The 24072-nt window shown below is 36.0% G+C and overlaps 2 protein-coding genes and 1 long non-coding RNA gene across 3 annotated transcripts; 1 reads left to right on the plus strand and 2 right to left on the minus strand.

Moving 5' to 3' along the window:
* The first annotated feature begins 844 nt into the window (after window positions 1-844).
* On the plus strand, window positions 845-2643 carry LOC113117944 (uncharacterized). Its single transcript, XR_003294243.1, has 2 exons — window positions 845-956; window positions 1953-2643. It is a non-coding gene; the product is annotated as an uncharacterized LOC113117944 (long non-coding RNA).
* A 1345-nt stretch (window positions 2644-3988) lies between these two features.
* LOC113117708 (F-box only protein 30-like) lies at window positions 3989-12497 on the minus strand. The gene is made up of 3 exons (XM_026286590.1): window positions 12330-12497; window positions 5980-8005; window positions 3989-5887 (listed from the first exon to the last, which is right to left on the minus strand). The coding sequence occupies exons 2-3, from the start codon at window positions 7975-7977 to the stop codon at window positions 5684-5686; spliced, it is 2202 nt and encodes a 733-aa protein (XP_026142375.1). The 5' UTR covers window positions 7978-8005; window positions 12330-12497; the 3' UTR covers window positions 3989-5683.
* Window positions 12498-12968: 471 nt separating this feature from the next.
* On the minus strand, window positions 12969-18162 carry LOC113117945 (alpha-tectorin-like). The gene is made up of 9 exons (XM_026286844.1): window positions 17787-18162; window positions 17196-17284; window positions 16997-17101; window positions 15373-15533; window positions 14942-15077; window positions 14356-14450; window positions 13904-14072; window positions 13368-13482; window positions 12969-13288 (listed from the first exon to the last, which is right to left on the minus strand). Exons 1-9 carry the CDS (start codon window positions 17866-17868, stop codon window positions 13116-13118), a joined length of 1125 nt encoding a protein of 374 aa, XP_026142629.1. The 5' UTR covers window positions 17869-18162; the 3' UTR covers window positions 12969-13115.
* Window positions 18163-24072: the final 5910 nt, after the last annotated feature.

Raw genomic sequence — 24072 nt, forward strand, 5'->3', positions numbered from 1 at the left:
AGTATGCTCATGTTTAATCATAGAGATACTAAAAATTATTTTGAATAAGCATTGCGCCCAAGTTACTTTAGTATAACTGAGATACTATTTGAGTTTATATATATATATATATATATATATATATATATATATATATATATATATATATATATATATATATATATATATATATATATATATATATATAATTAGATTTTTTTTTCTTGATTTTGTTTGAAGTTTCAGTCATTTTTTCTTTTTTTTTTCTTTAAAAAATGTCTATGGTGTTTATAAATTTTTATTTCAGCTTTAGTTTGTTTTTATTACATCAAGATGAACTAAATGAAAACGAGAAATTTAAGAATTTGTTTAAAATACGTTTATAAAATATTATTTTGGAAAAAAAAATGTAATTAACAAAGCATTTGCCTTTAACAACTTTGTGTCATTGCTTACTTTTCCTTAATTCGCCTTATTAGTTATTATAGATCAACTTTTTTTATTTGTTGTATGCCACTGATTGGCCACCATATGTCATTTTTCAGCATAGGTTTTTAATAAATATACCATGATTTTTCTTTTCTTTTCTAAATATTTCAAATCTAAAACTAAACTTTCAGAAAAATTGGTTAAACTAATTTGCACAGAAATCAAATTTAAAAATAGTTTTCTACATTTCTAAATCTGAGCAAAGAATAGAAGGCAACTCTTAAACAACAATACTAAAAGCAATCAAATGTATGCTTGCCTTTGATGTCACTGCTAATTAATTAGACATTATCGATTATGCAAAGTGCAATATTATGTAAAAGAGTATGCAAAATGATCTGTCATCATGGTCATCTTTGCAGTAGTGCAGACAACATCCACACTCAGACTGATGAGAGAGCAGCTCCATGTGCACATCAGAGCTCATCCGACACAGAGATGAAGAAGATGAATGAGCTGGAACCTTCTCAGAGTCTGGAGGCGGACAGGTACCTGCATCATGTCACCTGATACACACTGAGGGCCACTGATGTGTTTCTGACGCCTCGGGTGGCCTGATGCCTTACGAATGCTAGCAAAACAACCTCATATAGCCTGCTACTATATGGCTCTATCCAAAATCACATGCTTCCCTACAATACAGAAGACCAAAACAATACGTGAAAAGAGAGTAGTACCTACAAAAAGTGCCAAGATGACCTACTATTTCTGACAAGATTCTGAATTGTGCATGAGGCCACTGCAGAGGATCTGTGAATGGCAGTTAAATGACACAACTGGCACTGGAAGGTCATATGACAATGACAACATGATGAATGCAGAACATCTGGATTACACTGATACTACACACATTCATATTTTATACAGCAGTCTCTAAGTAATTACAAAGTGCCTACTTAGAATGAATGCATATTCAGACACAGCCTATGTGTCAAATGTTTGCATGAAATAAAATAATTTTACACCATTTCTACAGCATTTCTACATTTAAGCAGAAAATACAAATTATACAGTTTAAGTTTTAAACTTAAGTTTGAATCTAGTATCTAGATCTACTATGGAAGCCTGTTTATGCCACAGAAATGACATCATTTTGGCTTTTTTTTTTGTTGTTGTTGCAATTTCGAGCTCTCTTCTCACAATTCTGAATTTCCATCTCACAATTCTATTTTTTCTTGGTCCCACCAATGAATAAAAGATAATTTTTTTTATTAATATTAAATTTTAATATATATTAATTTATAATAACTTTTTTCGTTGCAACTGAGAGTTTATTTTTCACATTCCAGACTTTGCAATTCTGACTTTCCCCTTAGAATTCTGAGGTTATATTTTAGAATTCTAAGTTTATATCTTGAAATTCTGAGAAAAAAGTCAGAATCGCCAGATATAAACTCAGTATATAATATAAATATAAACTATAATTATTTTGTTTTAGTTCTGTGCCAGAAACCATCTTTCAAAATCTACCCTCTTTCCTTTAGATCTGAGGATGTTTTTGGCAACTTCACATGAGATTCTTCAATCAGATGAGATAGTGCTGGCCTAGGACCTGAAGTGTGAGTTTCATCTTTCTTCACCCATGTAAGAGCATCTCACACCCCACACCGAGATGACTGATGCCGCTTTAGTGCGACAGGACTTTCATCATCGCTGTCTTCTGCTCCTCAAACTGACAAGAGCTGGAGTCCACCGCAGTGCAGATGTGTTTGTTTATTCGTCAGCTGTTCACTAGAGGATGACCGTATAGACAGATTACTCGCCGATCAGACCCCAGAGTTCACAACCTAATCACCCTCAGGTTATCCAAGATCAAGATGAATTTGTTTCTTCATCCGATTTGGAGAAATGTAGCATTACATCACTCGTTCAACAATAGATGCTCTGCAGTGAATGGGTGCCGTCAGAATGAGAGTCCAAACAGCTGATAAAAACATCACAAGTGATCCACACCTGTCCATCAATTATCATCTTGTGCAGTGAAAAGCAGCGTGTACATAAGAAACAAATCCATCAAGGAGCTTTCATTTTAATTTGTTGTAAACTCATCTACATATATGCGCTGAACTATTGTTGATCTATATGGCAAAAGCAGCAAGAATTTGAAAAGGAATCACACAAGTGTTTCTTTTCTGATTCCATATTAGACATGTAATAAATGTTTCCTCCATCTTATTTCCAAAATGTTTCATACATTTGTTTGCTGTGTGCATCTTACGTATGACACTATATTTTATGTTTTGGCGTCACAGCAAATCCTTAAAATGATATTGGTAATTAACTTAACATTGCTGCATTTGTTGAAAAGCTTCTGTGTCACCATCCTTTGACAAGCAGCATTGTAATAAATATATATTTTTGTCTCAGATGTTTCTGTTGTATTTTCAATCAAATTTTGATAATGCATTTTAAAAGCTATGTTTAGGCATCATTTTAATAAAAGATTACTGATAATAAGTCTCAAACTGAATATCAGTAATGCCTGATTAATTAAGGATTTTTTTTAAATAGGATGCCAGTTTGATTATTGTCTCGGCTACACTGATGTTTTGCCGTTTTTTCTTCTTCCTGTTACAATGTTGCAAACTAAAAAGTGTCTATTTCCTTAACTAGGATGCTATTAAAGCCGCCCACATCTTTTTTGGAGATGATGGAAACTTTTCTCTAATGGGGTAATGGTTTAAGGAACCCTTCATTCTTTATGAATGCCTAATTGGTAATTACAGTAGTACATAATATTAATTATGATGCAAAGCATACGGTATTTGTTGCTAAAGAACACACACCTCCTTAAGGATTAAGGATATCCATAGTCTCTGTAAAGATTATTATGAAGACATGCATTATTTATTGAAGATCATTAGTGCTCCAGAAAGCTGTGCTTTCTTTGTTTAGCTTAAGAAATGTGGTGATGGTTCTGGGTGTAGTATTCGTCTGTCTTAACCTTTCTAAAAACTGCTGTAAAAGCCTATTTCCATTAAGGATACTGAAGCAGATGAGCCCACCGGACCACAGTCCAGCCCCTCAGGCCTGGATCCATTCAGGACATTCATCTTGGTTTTTCGCCGTCTATGTGTATGTTTCGACGCAGAGGTGAAATTATTCTGAGATAGAAGCTGAAAAATAGACGTAATGTATTTGTCTATACAAGTTTGTCCTCATTAATGGTGATATAAAGGCTACTCAAAAGCCAATCCCAACTTTAATTAACATTAAACGCTGTTCTTAGGAAACAAATCAATTGTTATATTAACAAATTTGTATCTCTCAGGAAATGTAACGTGCAAAAGACCTGCTTATTTTATTAGCCTATTCTGCTTCTGAATATAGCAGCACCACCTGGAGGTAAAACACTTTACAAACACAAAAATATAGTAATGTTATTTTAAAATATCTGTAAAATCAAAGACACCCTATGCACTTAAAATATTAAATGCATATGCATTGCACATTTTATTATTTATATTCTTAAAAAACCTCCAAGTAATTACTGAAGCAAATATATATATACAAAGCTGAGTAAATATACTTAAATGAATAAAGAACATCACAATCGTTCAAAAACAAAATAAGGCTTTATGCAATATATAAATGCATCTGGTTCCTTTGGGGGAAAAAAATCACTCAAACAAAGACATGATCACACATTGCACATGGACTGATGTCAACTCTGTTAAATTATTATTTAAATTTATTATTTATATATATATATTTATTTTTAAGCATTTTTATAACTCTTCAGTTTTCAAAGATGTTAAAATTAGATTATTCATAACTCAAATGTTTCAGAATATTGTTCTATTGTCATCAACACAAATGTAAGGACTGTCATACTCAAAATTCACAGAAAGCACAAACAGTAAGACATATCACACATCTAATCCCTTAAACAAGGTTGAGAGAATTGTTTTCTTTTCAGATGAAAATATTGCAACATTTCAAAATGTTAGCAATCTGAAACATTGTCACTGCACACCTGAAAAGAGTTACAGTAAAAATCTTAACTTTTAGGAACTGTAAACTTGACTTTTAAACCATCAACAAATAAAAGTATAAAATCACAAGCTGGCGTCTAGCTTCTCATAGATAAACTGTCTATAATGGCTTATGCTTGATGTTAAACCCCTGAGACAGAGAAGTAAATCTGCACATGTACCGTGTGCAACCAAAACCAGGCTACAGCTGCAGTCTTATACCTGTCCTGCAGGTTTTGAACAATGCCTCACAATCAGGTAGATTGAAAAAGTAATAATTCAGCACATGCCATCAAAATAGAAAGTACATTTACATTTCAGGATGACCACTGGAAGTGTAGCGTGTGACAGTATCAAGTAGTATATGTCTTATACAGTTAAAACTGGATAATATTAATGCATCTCAGAAAAATAATTGTTATGTGTTTATTCTGAAAACCTGATTAAAAATATCAAAGACTGTAATTTATAGATTTTTAAATGAGAGAGAAATCAGGTGAATAAAGTTTACATCAGTGGTTCTCAATTTGCAGGTCTGTTCTGTTTGTCAAACGAAATTGATCAAATAAAATCAACGGTTAGCCATATAGCCATGAATAAGTAGGAAGTAATATAAATGGACTTGTAAAGAGAAAACAGTTTGTATATCTTTTAAACAATGTCTAATCAAACGTTGTATTTTGGAACAAATTTATGTACTGAATCAAATGCCAAAATGGAGAATTTGCTTGACATCATCCTCAAGGAGGACAACTAAGTATGGTTAAAAATAAACAAGAAAATGACCAAGAGTACAGTAAAGACGAGTTACGTCCAGATTTGTATATGGTCACCATTTCATGTTCAATGTAACTTTGGGTCCAAAAGTAAAACCAGTTGAGGACCACTGATCTATATGACAGAAATAATTGTATTGTGTGTTCCTGCATTACAAAGATGAAGACAATGGCTTTCCGTTTGGTCATCACCATTTAACAATTCAGTGTTTCTGGTTTAAAGCTACATATCTCAACAAAAGCAATACATTTGTAAAAAAAAAAAAGCCTGAATATACTGTATCAAAAGTGCAAGACAGCACAACCATCATCACTACAGCAGTTAGATATTGTTTATTCAAAAACAACTCTTCCAAAAGTGGTTTAAGTTGAGGCTCTTATTTTAATGATTATGTCGCCAAACAAATCCCACGGTTCACTTAAACACATAAGGCATGGTGTATTATAAAATGAAATCCTCACAGTCTATATCACTGGTTTAAGCACTGAACGTATAGAGCGTCCCTCTTTTGTAAGTTCTTTTGTGAAACTCATACATGGAAGTGGGACAGCCTCTTCTCTCCGTGTTATGGTGTTAAACTTGCACGTCTTGAGGTGGTCGGCCATGCTGGAAATGTCTGCAAACTTCCACTCGTTCACAGTTTCGAATGCCGTACTGAAGCGCCACACCTAAAATGAAAAACATCAGCAAGATTAGATTGTGAAAAATTGCTTTTTATGCTTGGTGCTTCAAGACAACCAGGTGAAGGCTCTTCGATTACCTTGTCTTGTATCTGCCAGGATGAGGTTCCATCAGCTAGCTTCGTCTTCTCCCAAAGCAGGACCACCATGCCACGTGATTGAAGAAGACTGGCACACACATCCCTCATAGTGTGAGACACCCTGGAGAGTTGGCACAGGCTAAAGCCATCCAAGAAGCTTGCAATGTGCTGGAGTAACTCAAAAGGAAGGTCACTAAGATGGTCACAGTGGGACCTGGACTGACAGGTTACAGTTTTGGATAGAGGCTCATCGGGATAAGCTGCTAACCCAGGTTGCACCCCAAAGGAGCTCAGGTGTCGGTCGTGGATGATTCTGAATCCTTGTACCGAAGGGCAGAACCTTCTTTGTGAGTAGGTGCATCCATAGTACGCCAATGGGCACCTTCGCTCCATCCAACCATTAAGGCCAGCATGTATGTCACCATGGACATTCTTAAAATGGGAGGAGAACTCATCCCTCCGAAACAGCTGTCCGCATACGAAGGTGAACATAGAGCGCTGTTTGGTCTGATAGCGTGCCACACACTCTAGAACGAGGTCTAATCTGAGGGTGTGAAATGGAATGGGGTTGGAGAGTTGTGGACTGGCATGGTCACAGGCAGATGCTGAGGCAATGTCACCTACCATGGTGCTGGTTGCCAGTATGGCGGAAGGGAGGGAGAAGGTTTGCGTGCCAAAGTCAATTCGATACCCATCTACAAAGCGACTGTCTGAGATGCCCCTACCTCCAGGTGAGTCTCCCAAACAAAAGAGCAAAGCAGCAGTGATGAGGTCAATGCCGTGAAGACCCATCGGATCATCTGCCACCTCAAGGTCTGACGTGTCCACAGCCTTGTCCTCCATCTTGGCTTTGAATAAATAGGGGTTAGAAAACAGAGTTCTTCGCCCATTGATTGTAAACAAGTTCATTCCCCTGAGTACTTGGAGATTTTCCAACTTGCGCTCTAGCCATCGGTCCTCAATTCTAAAAGAGAAGTGGTGCAGAACATTGTTGTGCATTAGGTTAGGCACAGGGATGGGAAAAGGAATAGGTAGTTGGGGCAAGTGGGCAATTTCAAGCTCCTGTGCTAGAGCAGGTATGGAATGATCAGGTAAAATCTGGCTAAAGTTTGAAGAGGCATTGACTCTTTCAAGTCTAACCTGGCTGTCAGTGTTCCCTTCATTAGGAAGTCCACTGAGTTCTATCCCACCATTCATTTCGCCTTCTTCTTCAGAAGATTCACCACATCCACTGTTCTCCAGCCAATCATCTCTTTCATCTTCAGGGTCTACTGGAAAAGGACAGTCAGCACCACCTACCGCTCCCAGATCTGAATCTGAATCAGTGTCACTTTCCTTTGTGTCATTGCTGAAGTCCCCATCGCCATTCCTGACACTGTTGCAACCTCCATTCAGTTCCTCACCATCAAGATTCTCCACAATCAAGTCAATATTTTTCGCACTACGGAGAACGTCCAAAGTGGCAGCAAAGCTTCTACTGTTTTCCACTGAAATTGTGTAAGGTTGTGTAAATTCATTTTCCGGGTCTGAATCCTGGGGGCTGGAATCGTCCTGATTTTGCTCCTCCAGAGATTTTGTCACAGTGGTCGCCACTTTAAGCGACTCCAGCAACATTCGCTGATCCTGGAGGGCCAAAGCCATGTCGAGCTGCTCCACATCACAAACCTCCTTAATCAAGTTATCGTAAGACTTACAATCTGCATAACTCACTGGCCATCGATTCCATTCCATAGTGCAACACACAATGCTGGCTGGGCACGTTACAAGGTGGTGTGCCATTTTGACCCTGACTAGCGTGAATGGACATCCAAATCCACGGTTCAGACACGGGACTCTTTCGTACGGACAGAGCAAGCGGTGCTCATTCAGTTTGCATGAGTGGAAAACTGCCCCACATACAAGAGGGCAACCCATGAGATCACAGGAAATGCTAGGCTCTGGTCTAATCATACATCGGCGGTTGACGCATTTCAAGCAATGAACATGAAGCTCCTCCATTGCAAACCCAAAGACGCTACACAAAACACTGTGGAAGAAAAGAAAAGAGATTGTTAGACCCGATCTTATTTTGACACACATGTCTTTGTGATCATCACTACACGGCTTGTAAATCAGACCCCATTGCTCTCTCTAAGTATGTTTACCATATTACTAAACTATTGCACTGTCATTTCACAACTCTCAACTAAAGTTGCACGGTTCTTCGAGGAACATGACCCCTTGTTTCTGAACCATATGTTATAGGAATCAGGCATGGCTTCCTCTCAAAAGAAACACTTCCAAATGTCATTCAAGAAGCTTCTCTCTCTCCCCAGCATGACAGGGCTTGGCTAGACATGTGCAGCTAGACTCAGCCGGCATGATCTAAATACAAACCGTCTGAGTCAGTTGGGTCGGGTTGAGGTCTGGGGTCTGGTGGGGGGTGATGGGGGGTTGTCCTGCTGTGGTGTAAGCTGACTTTCAACATAGCCCTTGTAATACCAGCTGGGCATAAACATTGCGAAACCTTTTTGTACAATGCCGGCGTGTCAGCCTGCCACAGTGTCTTGTGATGGCTTCTTTTGAAACAGCAAAACACATCTGAGGATGTTTTCTGAATACTTAGGTGTTTGGTATCTAGTGCTCATGTGCAATAAGGAATACAGTTGCACAAGCTATCACTCATAAGGTCTTACAACAGACAGCACGCTTAACAGCATGTCAGTATGACCCCAAACATGACATGACTTCAGGATTCCAGTGTTAGAGGGGTTCAGATTTGTGGCATTATATAGGTTACATTTTTGTGTGAGAACTTGTGGTTCAAAGCATATCATTAGACAAATATTTTGTTTAGATCTGTGATGTATGATGCTTATTTGATAGGATTTTATTGTGTGCTTTCAGTGGAACAGAAAGGTCAGCAATTCAATCCAGTTGAAATTCTTATAGGTTCATTTATAGCAAACAAAAACTGTTAAGACAAATAAGTAAATATACCAAAAGTGTTGGTAATAAGCTAATGTCTTCCTACAGTTTTCCAACAAACAAACAACAACAACAGTCTAACGCTTCAATGAATCACTTCACCTAATTTTCAAATGGGATGAATTCTATGAAACAATAGAATTTAAAACAACTTTATCACAACCGAGGTGGAGAAAAGCAAAATATTTTTAAAACCTTATATGTTGTTATTTAAAATATTCTGAATTTTATTATTCATGCCAGTCTACACTGTTTATACTTAAGGTATATGTCAGTTACAGTATGAGCTCAATATTATGGACAAAACAGGTCATTAAATAGTTTTAATTGTAATAATTTTAATATAACTTTTATATAATACAATACAATACACACACACACACACACACACACACACACACACACACACATTTTTCCCCATTAATTACAGTTGCTTAGGCTATATTTCCCAAATATGACATGATGGCAATCATATTTTACAGACGCACTAAACTATCCAGTCAAACTTATGAAACTTGAAGCAGCTTTTGTTGTTCTTTCTAATCATGAACCTGGCAGCAGTGTCATGATCTCTTACATATCAATAATTTACTATTTAACGCCATTGAAACATCCTTAAACACCTTTATGTTTGTATTATGACGTAAACTGACAAACACAAAGCCTTTAGCATTAGCTGGTTAGCCGCGAACTGCAAGATTTAATGAAAACAACACAAACGCAATTAATAAACGTTGTACACTGACGAAGCGATATCATGCTAGTATGAGGGAAAAATAATATTTTTCTATTTTAACGAAGATCGGGCTGTTATTCGCTTGGAGCCGGTGTTACGGTTTAACTGGTTACCGTGTTATCTGGTGACCAACTTCCTGTTTAGGTCTCCGCTGCAGATGTGCTGGAACGACAGCAGCAGATTCGCCGATTCTGAAAGCACAAACTGACGTGATATTAAGTGCCTAATAAACGCAGACTTGCTCATTGCATGATTTTGATATTCTTGCAGAGATGACAAGTTATAGGTATGATCGACCGTAGCGGCTGAAGTAAGTAGGATAAACAAAAAAATAAAATAAAGTAAATCTGTGAGGGCACGGGTTTCGAACACGCGCTAAAAGACGACGCGCCGCGAGACGACACTCACGAACCACCGAGCCATCGATCTTTACATAAGCAGCTCCAGATCTCTGCATTCAACACAGGACTCTCGGCGTCACATCGTGACACTGGCTGAATCAAGGAATTGTGACCGTGTTAACTTGTGACCTCTGTTTGCAAGCCAAAATCCAATTTTACTGTTGCTATAAGTTAACAATTCCAGCCAAAGCGCTTCTAATGCTGCTAAATGATTTGATACGATCTGAAAAATTACTCATCGTCAAAAATTACGAACCCCATTAATGTAAACATGCATAACAACAGCCCAACGTTTAAGTAGCTTAGTTCCATTGGTTCATTGGCAAAACACATTCTTACAGTGGCAGGCTGCCCACATACACTTCTTATTTTACAACATAAAAAAATATATATATCACCTGTCATCTATCCAAAACAACATTTAAAGTGTTACTAAATAGCCACAACTTTTAAAGAGTGTCAAAAACACTAGTAAAAATCAGGATTTCGAAATGGATCCATATCTGTTGGGACATTGTTCCCATGCAACCTCTCAGCCACAATGTCAAAATATGTAAATGACAAATTTCCAAAATCTTTCAATCAATGCTCCACAAGTTATTTTCACAATCCCTTTTATTGTAAGATACAATGGATTTATAGGTACAAGGAATTTATCTTGGTGTACTAGACATTTGTCAAAAATACAAAGAAAACAAAATGAATCAAAGAAATGTTAATGCTCAAATCAATCATGCTACAAAAGACAGTGTACACAGAAGTGGTTCATTTCACTGGTTCATAATCACTAAGCTCATTGGTTTGACGATGCCATCACTAAATCAATGAACTGACTTTAGCTGAAAAATGACTGTTGTTCTCCATTTTCCTGTTGACTCTGTAAAGCTGCTTTGACACAATTAGTATTGTATAAAGCACTATATAAACAAAGGTAAAAAACAAATTCATATAACACTTCTAGAGGACTTTTCACTGCTTTACCACACACACACTTAAACACAAGCAGGACAAATCAAATCTTCCTCAATAGGAGGCTGACCAACACAGTTCCAGTGAAACCATAGGTCACATGTGATATTAATCTGTGAAGAATGCATGTTGCACTAGACAATGTGCCTGTGTTAACTTGTTTATCATCTATTTTGTTTAATAAAGATTATGTGAAATATTATCTATTATATTGTCTAAATGCTGGTGAAAAACCTGAATAAAAACAACACAGAACATTTAAACGAGCTTTAATGGTTGTAACGGAAATGGCCATTTGGGTTCAATCAAAACTTTGATGGTCTTTGCATGTAAGTCTGTAATGAACATTTTATGTAGTCAATTGTGCTTTGTGTCTAGTTGATTTCAATTCAGATGCATACAATCACAACCATTCAAGCAGAAAAATATGTTGCAAAGTTATTTAAACAAAGTAAATTACACTTTACAGCAAAGTAGTGCAACCTATTATAATTAAATATTCTTCCTCAAAGTGAAATGATGCTTTCTGTACATCTAGTTTTGCAGTTCATAGCCAAGAAGTGTATGTGGGCAGCCTGCCACTGTAAGAATGTGTTTTGCCAATGAACCAATGGAACTAAGCTACTTAAACGTTGGGCTGTTGTTATGCATGTTTACATTAATGGGGTTCGTAATTTTTGACGATGAGTAATTTTTCAGATCGTATCAAATCATTTAGCAGCATTAGAAGCGCTTTGGCTGGAATTGTTAACTTATAGCAACAGTAAAATTGGATTTTGGCTTGCAAACAGAGGTCACAAGTTAACACGGTCACAATTCCTTGATTCAGCCAGTGTCACGATGTGACGCCGAGAGTCCTGTGTTGAATGCAGAGATCTGGAGCTGCTTATGTAAAGATCGATGGCTCGGTGGTTCGTGAGTGTCGTCTCGCGGCGCGTCGTCTTTTAGCGCGTGTTCGAAACCCGTGCCCTCACAGATTTACTTTATTTTATTTTTTTGTTTATCCTACTTACTTCAGCCGCTACGGTCGATCATACCTATAACTTGTCATCTCTGCAAGAATATCAAAATCATGCAATGAGCAAGTCTGCGTTTATTAGGCACTTAATATCACGTCAGTTTGTGCTTTCAGAATCGGCGAATCTGCTGCCGTCGTTCCAGCACATCTGCAGCGGAGACCTAAACAGGAAGTTGGTCACCAGATAACACGGTAACCAGTTAAACCGTAACACCGGTCAGGAAACTACTCAAAGTAAACAGACATTAAAGTGTCTTACCGTTGATCTGTGACGAATCTTCTGTAGTTTAATGTGGACAATAAAGTATTTATTTAATAAAAAAAAAATATTTAATCGAGTATAATGACAGTGATGTTGTTTTCACTGCTGTCTGTCTGTGTTTCTGTTGAAATCTGTGTCACACTGTACACTGAACTGAACAGAGGCCCATAGATGGGCGGAGACTAAACAGTAAACACACACACACACACACACTCACACACACACACACACTCTCTCTCTCTCTCTCTCTCTCTCTCTCTCTCTCTCTCTCTCTCTCTCTCACACACACACACACACACACATTTTACATATATACACTCTCTCTATATAAATCTCTCTATAAAATTTAGGTTATTTGTAAACTTAAGTCATACATTAAAATGCTTAAAAAATATCAAACCAAGATCAAGATCCAGAGGTTTTCTTCACTGATTTTCCTATTCTTCTTCTTTTTTTTCCTTTTTTTTAGATGTAGCTTAACTATATGAAGTCAGCTCTCCACAAGTTCAAACAGGTGTTCTAGCAAGGTGTAGATCATCATATTTACTTTGAGCATGTTCAACTGCACTCTTCACAACCATAAAGTGGCTTATTTACTAATTTTGAAAAGTAGCTATATTAAGTAAGCCATTAGGAAATCAAAAAGCATTTTTATTTATTTCACAATAAAAGACAAAAAAAGAACAACTACTATAAAAAAAAAAAAAAAAACACTATAGGTTAGCAGACAATGCATTCAAACTGAACATATTTGACACAACACTGTGTAAATGAGATCCCAGGTTAGCTGGCCACCTCTGAGATGTGGTGGATGTTGGAGAGAGTGAGCTGGGCCTCTTGGGTTGGATACGAGTTCCTGCTCTGGAGCCAGAGTTTCCCAAAAACTCCTGTTATGACAATCAGGATGAACAGCAGACCACCCAATACAAAGGTTTCCACAGGAGGCACATTTGAATCTGGGGATGTTCAAATAAGTTGAGCACATTTGGTGAGTATGGCGACTCTAATGAAGGCACAAGAGTTTCTAAGACTTACTGGGGCTAGTATTCTCCATGTCAGTTTTGAGCCTTCTGATTGGTCCATACGATAGAGTGTGAGATGATGCAACATCCCTGCGTGTCCGTACTGATGCATCTTCAGAAGAGCAGTTCTGTGATGCACCAAGTGTTTAAAGTTACTATGGTGCAAACAACATTCTAAAGGAAAAGTTTACTAACCTACTAATCTACTGTTCAAAACTCTGAGTTCAGTGAGATTAAAACTTCTATTCAGCAAGGATGCATCAAATTGATCAAAAGTGATGGTGAAGATTTTACCTAAATTTTAGCTAAATTATTTCCACAAAAATAATAAACAGCAACAGTAAATTTTTACAATATAATGATCGGTTCCTGAAGCAACAATAAGCATATTAGAACGTTTTCTGAAGGATCACGTGCCACTGAAGACTGAAATTCAGCTTGGCATCACAGAAATGAATACATTTTGGAATATATTAAAATAGAAAATGATATTAGTGTTTTTACTGTGTTTTTTATTTAATTAAACCAATGCATGACTTGGGAACTCACAGGCCGGCACACTCCTCCTGTGTTATGACAGATCTGGACGTTGCAGTGCAGGAAAACATCTGTGTAGGAGCTTCCAACAAACTTGAACATCTGTATCCTGAAAAGAGCTTCTGGTCCTTGACCGTTCTTCATCATGGCTAGTGTCTGGTCATCCCACAACACTGGACAACTGATGTGAAGAGAAATGTAAGTCAGTGTGATATTTGTACTCAAGGGAATGAGTTAATTAGGTTTTCTCTATTCTCTAACATACGGCTGCTGATGGTCGTCACATGACTAAAGCTGCATGCTCCTTTAGCAATGGTTTCAACAGCATGTCTCAACAACATCCTTTCACACCTCTGGTGATAATTATGATTGAATGAAGCATTTAAAACCTGAGCAAAAGACTAATGAAGCAATCACTAAAATTAAATGCTTGATAGGCAAAGGCTAAAACTTATGTCCCATACCTGTCCCTGATGAAGATATACTGAATGTTGCTGTAAGGGTCACTGGTTGGTGTGGCCCAACATCTGTCCACTCTCAGAAAAAGATTTGCTGGAATCTGTAGGATGAAATCCCGGAAAGCTTCATTAGCACATTTCAAGTGATTCCGTTAGAAAATAATTATTGCTCATATGGAGAATACGTGTCAGCGTCTTACAATAAAAATATGGTACATTTTTTGTGCATTTGTACATTTTGACTGGAATGTAGAATTTGTGATTCAAAGTAATTAGCAGGATTTATGTACATGAAATCTTTTAATTTTCATTAATTTAGTCATTCTGAGTGTAAATAGTATTTTCTAAAAGAATATTAGAGATAGATAGATAGATAGATAGATAGATAGATAGAACATCGAACAAACAAACAATAGACAGACAGACGTATAGACGGATAGACAGATGGATGGATAGATAGAATGTTCTGCTCATCTGAAAACAAAGAGTCAAACAGTTCTCAACTGCAGCATAAAGAACATGCACGGCAGCTTTCATGAAAGCCCGCAGTAGCTTGTAGTGAGTAATGTCCTCTATTCAGCTCAACACACACCATGTAAACTTTGACATAGATGTTGTCCTCAAGTGTGAGAGAAGGAACAGTGGTCCATTTATCCTGAAACTCTTCGTCTTTATACAGCAGCATGGAGACTGAGAAATTTCCATCCTCCGTGTTCAGAGTGATTGTCCTGCGGGGCAGAGAATGTTAAAAGACTCATTGAAGAGACTGAAAGGTCTGCTCAATGAATATTGAATGAAACTCTTGAGTTCGACCCCAGAGCAGTCTTTTGTTACCATTAGCTTCCTTTATTGTGTTTACATACAAACAAACAATTAGTGAGGGGCTCGGCCTTTTTTAAGCTCAGAAAAATAGTGATAATTAAAGTCATTACTACATATGGAGTGCTGCAGTCCCAGACAGACTGAGCTCTGAACCAAAAAGAGTTGCAGACTTTATTAACTGGTGATGTCAGAGAAGCTCACCTCACATCCACTCTGACCAGATTCCCCCCGTTTTGCTGCTGAACCATGTAGTTTAGTGGGTATCGACACCCAAATGTGATGTTGATGTAGCTTCTGGTGATGATATCAGTTTCATTATTGCGGATCGAGTTGGTGAACATGATATGAGAATCATCTGATGCCTGAGGAAAACATGAAACACTTTTAATTATTGAGTAAATAAGTATCTATCTATCTATCTGTCTGTCTGTCTGTCTGTCTGTCTGTCTATCTATCTATCTATCTATCTCAATGCATATAATAATGAGTTTAAATAAGCTTCAAACTTCAAAACTATCTTCAATTCAAACTCTAAGTATTCTAACAACACATGGGCTAATGAACCTTCAGACATCTAATATCCTTCAAACGGATGTAAACTTACAGACTAGGCTAGATAAATTTAATAATTTATCTTGATGAGTTTACATTGAAAGTCTTTTGATATATTTTGTCTTGTCTAACTTTACTTTTGGTTTACGTTATGTTTAATAACATCTGAGTGACATTCACAGGCCAATAAAATGTAAGAAGTTAAAGGTCAACATTAGGAAATGACGTGCTATTGAAGGGGCTAAACTGTGCCCAACCACATCCGGTAAAACAAACTTTATTGTCCTTTTATTTCCCCAACCATTACAAACACACCTCCTGATTCAGTAAACAAGCATCTTCTTGACCAAACGTTAGTGCTCTTCGCCTCACATTTTTCGGTTTAAATCAATCCTGCATGTACAAGGGACAGAAAGCTGCCTATCTAGATTCTAATTCTCAAAAACAGCTGATTTCTACATCCAAGGATTTTATTTCTCTAATCCAAAGACGCCCTACTTTAACCAGCAAGTATGAAAAAAGCTTGTAAAACTTCTGAAGAGGGAGAAGGAGGGAATTCGTCTCCTTTCTAAGCTGCGTTAACCTTTTGCTGGCTTTACAAGAAATAGTCTGCTGAGTCCCGAGAGAGGCTCTCAACGATACTCATGGTCTCAAGTACTGATTTATGCCGTGCCAGAGTGAAGCTTGTCCTCTGGGTTGCGTTAGCGCTGTTTGAGGCTGGCTGTAGGGCAGAATAAAAGAAGGACTATAAAGTACGGCACTGAATTATGGTCGGCCTTTTCACCATGGCTGAAAACACAGTAATCATTTCCATATAAATCAGGATAATTTAGAGCCGCATGGCTGTGTGCCCTCCCCTCCGAGCTCTAAAAGGACTAGATTGCAAATTTGGAGGGAAATGAACAATGATGTGCATTGAAAAATAATTAAATAAACTCAATTATTCCTTAAAAGGATATCTAAGCATCATGGTTGCCCCTTATTACAATGCACATAATTATGAGTATGCTATAATATTTTATTCTTTATATTTTTAAGAAGGTTTCATAATTCCATAAACAAAGCACATTATCACCTTTCAACCAATGAAAGGATTGTAAAATAAGGAAATTTACTGTTTGTATTTTTAAGTTTAATAGGCAAAGATACCCATCTTGTAGTTTGCCTTCGTGCAACAAGTGTTTACAGTCGGCTGGAGGAAACTAGTCCTTGTGATCATCTAAAGTGGTTTTATGATTACACACAATGGCCTGACGATGTTAATGAGGATTACCATAATGGTGCCGCAGTCCGTGAGGTTTGTCTTGATGCTGAAGACATAGTCGTTCCCAACCTCAACACCTCGACAGTCAGGATCATTCAAGTGCAAATCCCAAACCTGAAAAGAGATCAGCAAAATAAAAAAATGGCATAAAAAAGCAAAAAAGTTTCAATTTATTTAATTATTTATGAAATAGATGGAATAAACATACGTAAACAGGTCGATCCTTGTTCAGAAAAAACAAACTGGGAATGATAACTTGCATCTGATCGTTTGTGCAGATGACGGTCTCATTGAGATCTAGATGAAAACAGAGAGGAAGAATGTTTAAGTATTCATTTTGCATATAATAATATTTTAGTATTGGATGGTACATGCTTTAGTGTTCAAAAAAATAAAAAAAGTAAAACATAAAAAATAGTATATTTGCATTATTTTATATATACCATTGCACTGCAATTAATTTATATTTTATATATAATATTAATATATTAATATATATATATATATATATATATATATATATATATATATATATATATATATATATATATATATATATATATATATATATATATATATTAATTTATACACACACAATATATTACTTGCAGTGCCGTGGTAGATTCTGTAATGCGATAAAATGTAAAACAATGCATGGAAGACATTTAAAATCTAATTTTAGGTTTATTATAATAAATTTGCCAACAGGTACATCACAAATTCAAACTGCTTTACGTGCATGTAACAATAAAGTCATGCACTTGAATATTTCTCTTTGCATGTGTTTAATCAGACTTACCAGCTTCTTCCATCTGCACAGCAGAAATTACTGTCCATATTGAGAGCAAAGACCATGTCAGTGCCAGTGTAGCAGGTGTCATCCTTAATGCCTTTCTGGATTCTTCTCTCCTCAAATGTAGTTTTGTCTTCGGCCCTTCAGCCAAATCTTTCTGGTTATCACTTTGACTGGCTGTCAGAGTCAGACGTAGTGCTTGCGCTCTCTCCAGCCCTCCGAATCACAGCTCTAATGAAGTGGGAACCTCCAGTTGCTTTGGAACACCAGCTTGAATGATGTCCACACCAACAATGAGATTCCACACATGAATAGGACAAGTTGCGGGGAGTCCAAGGTTACACCAACCAAAAGTAGTTCAGGCAAAAGTAGAAAAAAAATACTACCGACAAGACAACCCACTTAGCAGACGGCGCACTGTACTGAGTATGTTTGTCATGCAAACGGATTGGAGGTACAGGGGCGGTGTTTCGTTTTATCTCTCTCTTTTGTCTGTATAGGTTTTTAAAGGGCATGGCAAACGCTTTACTGTTTCGGGAACCCCAACGACTTGTTTGAAAAGAAATCCCGTCACAGTGAGTCAAGGGCAGTTCACTGACACCTTAGCCATAGAGTTGATGTCTTTAAGACTGTTTGGACAGAGAAGGAAGTCAGTACTTCAACCTTGTGAGGGAGATTTTCAAATGTTAGATGCCAAAATGCAAAGCGATGGCATTGCAATCAATCCATTTTCAGGGGATTTAAAAAAATGATAAGTCTGCTAAGCATTTCCCTGAAAAATTAAATTTTAACATTGCAAACCACACAAAATTCAAATTCTTATAAATGGAATATTTATTTTTGGTTAATTCCTCTGTTGACAATTTTGAGTCTGAGAAAATATGCAATACTGTATTTGGGTTATAATAACTTAACATGAACGATATTTGGCATTTTAGTCCAGCTTGACAGAAAGAGTTCAGTTTCCTCCTCTGCCCTTGTCTATTCTAGGACAAAGAAAGTCTCTTTCCTTTTACTTTCTGGTTTTCCTTTTTACAAGTGCTCTTTATTGGATGAGTTTTATGGACACTGAATCACGTGTCTTTTGTTTTGCAAATAGCACCAGATAAATGCTCAAAACTTTCTTCAGACAATCCACTGAAAAGACAGTCTGAACGGAAGATGATTGCTGTAAAATCAAACAATTTCCTACCAAAACATCATAAAATGCATTTAGATAAAAAAAATAAACAAGGGCATAATTCCAATAAAATGTCACATAATGTGTTTTTTTAATTGACTTTACAGCACAGACTGACATACTGTGATTACTGTGGGTTTCTTAAAAAAGGTTTGATCGATCAATCACAAATACATGAGTGCTAACGTTAAAACCAATGCATTGTACATCATTAGAAATGCATTCTAATTTCAATTTGGTTCATTAAAATCATAAAATTTCAATCTAGAAAACAAACAGAGACATTTAATCTAAGTGAACAGCTCGGCCAGGTCTGCCACTGTAAACACGGAGGCCTCTGAAAGCTTCATAGACGTGGAAATATGACTGGAGAAGATGCTGGTTTGAGACAGTTTAGTCAAGGCCATTTTCAGTAAACAAAGGAAATCTACACAATACTTGAGTATACTATTACTATGTATTTAAAGATTACATTAAGTGGCTTGACAAATGCAGTTTTTTTTTCTGTGTTGATGAGTTTTCTTTTTAAACCAGTAAATTGGTACAGGGATAGTTATAGTGGGAGAAACATACCTGGACTAGTTTAAATTTAAATTTCCTCTTTTCTGCTGTTTTAAGCATCGCTTGCATCTGAAAAAATGGTCTCATCTGAATCAGGAGAAAAATATGCACATATCAAGTACTGCTTACAATAGAAAACTCTCCAAAACAGTTCGAAACAAATGATGGAGTGGATTTTGATGTGAGATGCACTTTTCCTTGGAGTGATGTTTTAATGCATTATGGACTTTTATTGAATTATGGTTTAAAGTTAAAATGTCTTAATGATGGATTTGTTTCTTACAAACAAGCAGCTTTATTGCTTCACAAGACATTCATTGATAGACTGGAGTGGTGTGGATTAATTGTGAATTATTGTGATGTTTTAATATTCTGTTTGGACTCTCATCCTGACGGCACCCATTCACTGCAGAGGATCCATTTCTGAGCAAGTGTTGCAATGCTACATTTCTCCAAATATGTTTAGATGAAGAAACAAACTCATCTACATCTTGAATGGCCTGAGGGTGAACATTTTTCGGTGAACTGCTCAATTGGATGAATAACAGAAAGCATAGATTTCATCAGTTTTAAATCTGATTCATTGCATTTCTTGAGTTTTGTGTCTCATTTATTAATAAATGTTTTTATTCATTTAATTAATACTGTTGCTGGATATACTAATTTTATGAGATATTTAAGTAATTACAGAAAAGAAAGAGGGAAAAATCCTTCATAAGAACAACATTTTGTTTCATTACACAAACATGAAATTTTTTAATTCCGTTAATCTGCGCAAACTTCATGTTGTTTTTGAAAAGGGCTTTTGCACTGATGTCCAGGATGCCCTGCCACTGAAAAGCGAGGCGTAAATGTAAGGTCAAAGGTTAAGAGCTGCAGTCTGGTGTTTGATGTTGTTACTCATTTAATGAGAGTGTTACCGTGGAGAACACAAGAGACTTGGCTCCTACGTCGGTCATCTGAATTTTCTTTAAGGCTCGAACAACAGCCTCGACCTTCGTGGAGAGGCAACCCTACAGGGGAAAGAGATTACAGAGATTCTACAAGTCTGACCTGACCTGAAAATGACACATGGTCACAGTACAGTTGTATTTGACATAGATTGTAAAATAAATATTAAATGTCTAAATAAAGCAGGAAGCCATCTTTGCTACTGCTGCAGGGGATGTCAACATATCGAGATAAGTGGTGATGAAACCGTGTCTCTTTACACCCTGATACACCTTAAAAATTCACATTCACACCAATAACTATAAGTTTTGATAACTGTTCTAATTCTATGAGCACTGGGAAGTTCACACTTAAAGGAGTAATTCACATTCAGGATGAAAATTCTGTCATCATTTACTTGTTCCAAACCTGTATGAGTTTTTTTTATTCTTTTGAACATTAAAGAAGATATTTTGAAAAATGTTGGGACCCAAATAGTTGATGAGCTTCATTGACTTCCATAGTAGAAAAAATAAATAATAGATAATACTATGGAAGTCAATAGTGCTAAACGTTCAAAACCACAACATTTTATATATATATATATATATATATATATATATATATATATATATATATATATATCTTCTTTTGTGTTAAACAGAAGAAAGAAACTCATACAAGTTTGGAACAAGTGGGGTGTGATGATAACAGAATTTTTATTTTGAAAGTGAACTACTCCTTTAACAATAACAAAACAGAGCAATTATTTTATTGGAAGCACTTTCAGAGCTAATGGATAATAAAAATGTCTAATAAACAACATTATCATGCATTAGTGTGGATGCTTAGACATTTTGGCAACACTCCACAATAAGGTTCAACTAGTTAATGTATTAAACAATTAACAATACATTTATTACAGTATTTATTCATCTTTTTTAATGTTAGTTAATGAAAGTCAGTCATTCATTATTGTTCATACTAATTTATAGCGCATTAACTAATGTTAACAAGCGTAACTTTTGATTTTAATAATGCATTAGTAAATGCTGAAATTAGTATCAACTAAGATTACAAAATGCTGTATAAGTATCGTTCATTCTTAGTTCATATAAATTAAAGTAGTTAACTAATCTTAACTAATGAATCTTACTGTAAAGTGATATCGATATCTCTATAGTTACAGCTCTTGCTATGAATGGGCCATAACATGTATTACTATATATTGTTAGACTGGTGCGTGTAAATACATAAAATGCATGATTTGAAAATATAATTCCATGTATTTAGTGAGGAAAACTTCCCTTTTTTTCATCCATTTTGAATTAGATTATACAGATCAAAAGTGACAGTAAATACATTTATAATGTTACAAAATGTTATTTGGAACTTTCCATTCATAAAAGCATCCGAAATACACAGTTTTTAGACATTAGTGTTAATAACAAATGAATTTTTAATAAACAATGCAAAATAGAATCAAAGTCCTAACCACCAGTCAAACGAAGTAAATTGCAGTAGTTGCTCTCTAGTTGGTTCTTACCAGCACTCTGAGAGAGGAAGTGTGAATGAGATGACATGTTAATGAAACATGGCTGATAGAAATGCTGCTCCAGGACCAATCAGCATGCTGAACCAGGAACATGTCCTTGTTTAGTAAAAACATTTTTACCTGGAAAAATGATCTTCTCCTTGGGCCTCACCTCATGTTTCATGGTTCGTTGCCTCTCTAATGGTGGAGGAGGGACAAAGTAATTCACAGATCGTTCCGGAGAGGACAGAGACATAAGAGGAAAACAAAAAGTGTCATTTCTGGAAAGTTCAAACTAAAGTTAATAGATGTCCTAATACAAACTTTTAGTAAATAACTCTTAACTCAAACAAACTGGAGCAGATCTGACTGAATATGAATAAGTTAGCTATTCTATACAAAATGACAAAAATGTCTAATTGATAAATCTTTCTAAGGATATACAGATAGTCAAGTGTGATGGTTTTAGCATGCAATGAATATAAACAACAATCATCTGGGGCCACTGACTATCTTTGCAGGTGCCATTAATTAATTGGACTTTGTTGTAAAGTGTTACTGAAATTATTACATAATCTTAAATTTTGCTGGATGTTACAAAAAATAAAGGACAATACTTCCATATGTTCCCAAGCCCCATCTCATCAGCAAGGATCCCACTGCAGCCAGTCCACAGCAGCCAGAGGAAACTCAATAATCAAGCTGAAGGGAATTTAAACAATGACTTATGCACTTATGTTAATATTTTTAGATTAGAAAGTCCATGCACATCTATTTTAACTACAGTTTCAGTTTGCTTTGCTCCAAGCAGAAAAAGAATACCATCCAGTGTAGGGATTGTAAATGAGCTTTTTGTTACAAATCGTGACCTACAACAAAGATAATGTAAAAAAAAAAAAAAAAAAAACATTGGTAGAACATGCCTGAACTTTGAGAGCTGCTGCTTTTGTAGTTTTCTCTCCTCAGCATCGAGTTGACTGCCTGGCTCTGATAGGGTCTCAGCATGGAGTCAAACTCTGCTCCACTACTTCCAGTTCCAGAGCCCGATGTGATCGTACAGCTCCTCAACATTTTTACGCTCCAGATCAGTGTCACACTCCTTCTCTTCATTCACCATCATCTCTACCATTGATCGGAAATAAGAGACCATTGGAATAAAGTTCACATAACATAATATATATGCACAGCATCTGCATTATATGTTGCCACAGCAATAATTTCAAATTGTAACTCAATTTATAAAAATAAACTGAAATCACCTCATGGTTTGCTTTCAGAAAATATTATTTATTATTTTATGAAAAGCAAACATTCCATATTTTGGTCCTTCTGTAAAGTGTATTAAGGCTCATTGTTTATTTTAGACTAATTTTAGTCCATTAATATGTATTTATACATTTAATTTATTTGCTTATGCAAATGACATTAGAATAATGCACAGTTGATCCTTTGGTGCAGCTCTGCTTCTGGGCTCTGTGGGTCTTGGAGTGCAGCTCCACCTCCAGGCTCAAGTGCATTACTGCATTATGTTTTTACAATGTAACTTAAAGCAGTCTTTTAAGGATTATTAAATCATGTCTGGTATAACAGTTCTTTAAAATATTATTTTTGTCATAAACGAAAGATTACCAGGAACGATGAGGTCATAGAAGAATTCCATACATTTTTGCATTAGCCGATTGCCTCTTTTAATGCGCCCATTTCACTGAGGAACTGACACAAAGTTTAATAAATAACATGTTTCCTATTTATTTACCATTTCGAGTTAAAATGCATGGAAGTTAATTCATTAAATGTATCAGAATACATGAATAGACAGTCTGTGGATAATTAGCAGATTTATACACTATGAGAATGTACATCAATTTTGAATATAATGCAAATAAATACACAGAAGTACATGTTAAACCAAAATACATCACGATTAAAAAATGTAATCACTTATTTGCTGTACATTTAATTCTTTACAGAAAACATTATTGCACTATGCACTATATATTGGACGTATATTTATTATTTTAATACCATTATTGTTCATGAATTTGTTTTATTGTTGTTAACAGGTGTGGGCATGGTTAAATGCACTT

The sequence above is a fragment of the Carassius auratus genome, chromosome 17 (genome assembly GCF_003368295.1).
Source record: "Carassius auratus strain Wakin chromosome 17, ASM336829v1, whole genome shotgun sequence".
Lineage (NCBI taxonomy): Eukaryota > Metazoa > Chordata > Actinopteri > Cypriniformes > Cyprinidae > Carassius > Carassius auratus.